Below are 4,073 nucleotides of genomic sequence, written 5' to 3'. Positions count from 1 at the left end.
ACTGATTGAAGTACCTGTCGCCTCCTTGGGCAGTGGCCCTGATCCACTCACTTCCCGTGGCACCAATGGTTCCCCGGCAGATGCACACCATCAATCAGATGGTGGTACCTGAGCCCCGTCATCGCCCCCAGCAGCACTGTGTCTGTTGACTTGACCCCTTCCAGACACAGAAATAGACCAGCACCCAGCATGCCAGCAGACACAGGGTCACCTCCCAGTTGAGGGCACCTGGCAGCTACAGCCCTCCAGAGAGCTAGAAGACCTTGTTCCTGGAGGTGGAAGGCCCGTGAGAGTTGTGCCAGCAGAGGCCATGCGACTAGGGGTTTCCTGAGGGCCATGGTCCTTCCAGCAGCCCTTGTGTGAGGCTGTTCACACCGGTGCTTCTGGCGGGCATGGGTAAGCCCCTAGCCTGGATTCCATGCCGTCTGTGTGCCTACAGCCCCAAGAGGCCCAGCCCCATGCCGTCTCCAGTGAGTCCAACAGTAGTCCTCGCTTCCCTCCTCAGGCGGCCAAGCACAGTCCACTCTGCATCCCTAGTCTCAGGACTCCAGGACCGGTTCCCCATCCACCACCTTGCAAAGGCACCTGTGCATGAACAAAGCACACAGAGATGCCAATCTGCATGCCTCTGACACGTGCTCTCTGTCTCACACACACACACACACACACACACCCAAGTGCATGACCCTGTACACAAACACACTTATACTCCCATGTGCATGCACCTGACCACATGCTCTCTCACACACAGGTACACACACATGTGCTAGCACCTGTGCATAGGCACTATCTTTCTCGGGCACACACACATACAGACATGGACAGGAAGATGCCCATGTGTTGCACTTACTTAGAGACATACAAATTCGCACATGAGCTTCGTGTGGACACCAGAGGGACAGACCAGGCGTGACACAAGGGGGCCCCACTGCCTTCCAGAAGTTCATGGCAAGGACCTGTGCTCAGCAGGATGGTCACCTGTGAGGGTGGCCAGGTTGGCAACGGCACAGACTTGGAGGTGCACAGGGACCAGGGCTCACTTGGGGTTTGCAGGCTTGGACCAGAAACAGTCACGTGGGCTGCAAAGTGTGGCAGTGTCTGCTTGAGCATGCGGACTGAGGAGCTGCCCCCCGCCCCTCCCCCACGCCCCCTGAGGCATCACCACTAAGCCGTTTACCAGGTCTCCGGGCCAAGGCAGGGCTGACTTAGAGCACCCAGACCACATGGGTGTGTGTCTGCACAGGCGGAAGGGGGCGACACGGCACACTAACGCATGAAATTTCAGCAGGGGGCGTCCATTGCCCGAGAGCCTGCAGTCATCATGGGAACGAATGCTCGGTGGGAACCAATCGAGAAGCAGGACCAGGGTGAGTGTGCGCAGGCGCTCTGCCTATGCTGAGCTGCAGGTCTCAGTACATGCTTGGGTTCTGTAGAGAGGGTTCAGTCTTTCCCGCTCCGCAGGTTGGGGGAGAGGGTTCAAGATGGAGTCTGACGCGCACGGTGGAGGAGCCAGCAGTCCAGCAGATGAAGACCCAGGTGCCGTGGAATTTGCAACGGGCACAGCACAGGGCAGCTGCAGCAAGCCTGGTGGCGCTGGTGGCCAGGATGACCCTAGAGACCCAGCTTGCCCTGGTTACGCCGTGAGTCGTGGAGTTCATGGAGGCGCTCGTGTCCTGGCTGGTCCCAGAAGCCCCAGCGCTGCAGGAGAGTCAGGTGGTGCAGCCGGCGCCATTCCGCAGATCCCGGGGCCATCACACGCTCCAGGGCCTGGTGAAGGCGCTGCACCTGGAGCTGCAGTTCTGAGTAACCGAATCCTCCAGTTGTATCCTATTCCAGGAACCATGGTGGGCCAGGCAGCCGAGGGGGCCGGGTGTGGACTAGGGGTGGTTTGGGGGGTTGCAAGTGGTTCTAGAGTGTAGGAGGAGGGTACTCTGGGGGGCTGGAGGATATGGGTCAGGGGTGGTCTGGCTGCCAGTGGAAGATATTGAGGAAAAGCAACCTGAAAGGAACCACAGAGTCGGGCAGTGATATCCAGGGTGTCTGGCAGTGGCCTTGTGGTAGAAGGCATGTTTCCGTGAGCAGGGAGCCTGTCGTACAGGCAAAATGTGTGGTGCAGATGGTAGTGAGGAAAAGCAACCTGAAGGGATCCAGAGGGTTGTGCAGTGATATCCAGGGTGTACTCAGAGTATAGGCTGAAAGGTCCGGACTTTCTAGGCGGCCTCCTTGTGCGAGAAGGCAGGCCTCAGGGAGCAAGGATCCTGACGTACAGGCAAAATGAGAAATGCGGATGGTGCCTTAACCATATGTCCACCAGAAGCCTCAGTGTGCCTTTCTCATCACACGCGGAAGCGGACCTTGCCCGCCACTTCCTGACTACACGTACTCAATTGCGAGGGCGGATTCGGAAGGAGCTCTACGTTAATGGCCGCATGATGGTTCTGTGAGTTCTAAAGGGGTCCAGGGCCGGGGAGAGGGTGGTGGGTGCTGGGTGGTGGCCAAGGCCAGTCTGGGCCCAGGAGGAGCCATAATGGACGGGTTAAGCCTAAAGGAAAAGTGTAGTGCTCTGGGCTTGTCGGTGTGCGGGAACAGAGGGAGGACATGCTCCTCTTCCTCCTTCTCGGCAGAAAGTTGAATTTCATTTTCCCTCCCTTTTAGCCGATTGACTGCTGAAGACCCTGGCCTGCTCCAGAACTCCATCGTCTTCTGTCTGGAGCAGCTTTCCCTGGTGATGCGGTCCTTGCAGGACTATGGGGCCCCCGTTTCTCGGCACAGAAGAGGGGTTTAAACCTACCCTGTGTGCCGTAGCTTCAGGTGTCGTTCCCCAGGGCATTGCTTTCTGCAGTACTTTGATCGGGCTTCATCTTATGTCTGTGCTGCTTTGGGGGGCTCAGTGTCTACATAGTTGTTTGGTGATTGTTACCTGCAGAAAATAAAACTGAGCTTTTGTGCTGTCTCTGACTTTATTTTTAGCTTCTGCACTTCCTCATACTGCATTTGTCTTTCAGTTGGAGGGGAGGTTCTGAGATTCAGATATTTGAGGACTACACCGTAATTGAAGACAATGTAAGAAGTGGGAGAATAAGAAAGTTGTATACTGTCATTCGGTATTAATATTGGAATATTCTCTCATTTTATAGTTATATTAAATGTTAAGACAAATTACCAGAGGCCTTCCCTGGTGGCTCAGATGGTAAAGAATCTGCCTGCAGTGTGGCAGACTGGGTTCAAACTCTGGGTTGTGAATATCCTCTGGAGAAGGTAATGGCAATCCACTCCAGTATTTTTGCCTGGAGAAATCCTGGACAGAGGAGCTTGCAGGCTACAATTCATGGGGTTGCAAGGAGTTGGACTCCACAGAGCAAGTGCACTTTTCACTTTTCATATAACACCTGAATGATGCTGTTTTTCAGTCTATAATTCATGGCCAACTATTTGTGCCCCCATGGACTGTAGCATACCAGTCTCCTTTGTCCTCCACTATCTCCTGGAATTCGCTCAAATTCATGTCCATTGAGTGGGTTCTGCTATCTAATCATCTCATCCTCTGACTCCCCCTTCTCCTGTTGCCTTCAGTCTTCCCCAGCATCAGGGTCTCTTCCAGGTAGTTGGCCCTTCACATCAGGTAGCCAAAGTATAGGAGCTTCAGGATCAGCTTGAGTCTGTCCAATGAATATTCAGGGTTGATTTCCTTTAGGATTGACTGGTCTGTTCTCCTTGCAGTCCAAGTCCTCTCAAGAGTATCCGTGTACCCTGAAACCTTGCTATACTCACTAATTAATTGTAATAGCTCTTTTCTATGTCCCACTGGACTTCATACGTAGACAGTCATTTTGTCTGTAAATAAATACACATTTCTTTCTTTCTTTCCAATTTATGCGTTTTCACTGATTTCTTTTAAAATGAAAGCTCCAACACTTTGGCCACCTGATTTGAAGAGGTGGCTCATTGGCAAAGCCCCTAATGCTGGGAACGTTTGAAGGCAGGAAGATAAGGGGACGATGGAGGATGAGACGGTTGGATGGCTATTAAAAAGAACACATTGGAATCAGTTCTAACGAGGTGGATGAAACTGG

General features: G+C 53.5%; 1 protein-coding gene across 1 annotated transcript; it reads left to right on the top strand.

Annotated features, from left to right (window-relative positions):
- The first annotated feature begins 589 nt into the window (after positions 1 to 589).
- On the top strand, positions 590 to 2,958 carry LOC107132012 (EKC/KEOPS complex subunit LAGE3-like). The gene is made up of 4 exons (XM_059883594.1): positions 590 to 1,367; positions 1,462 to 1,822; positions 2,315 to 2,440; positions 2,656 to 2,958. The coding sequence occupies exons 1-4, from the start codon at positions 1,274 to 1,276 to the stop codon at positions 2,783 to 2,785; spliced, it is 711 nt and encodes a 236-aa protein (XP_059739577.1). The 5' UTR covers positions 590 to 1,273; the 3' UTR covers positions 2,786 to 2,958.
- Positions 2,959 to 4,073: the final 1,115 nt, after the last annotated feature.

Source organism: Bos taurus, chromosome X, assembly GCF_002263795.3.
Source record: "Bos taurus isolate L1 Dominette 01449 registration number 42190680 breed Hereford chromosome X, ARS-UCD2.0, whole genome shotgun sequence".
NCBI classification, from domain to species: domain Eukaryota; kingdom Metazoa; phylum Chordata; class Mammalia; order Artiodactyla; family Bovidae; genus Bos; species Bos taurus.
Note: the sequence above shows the minus strand (reverse complement) of the source record. Positions and strands in the feature narration are given on the sequence as shown.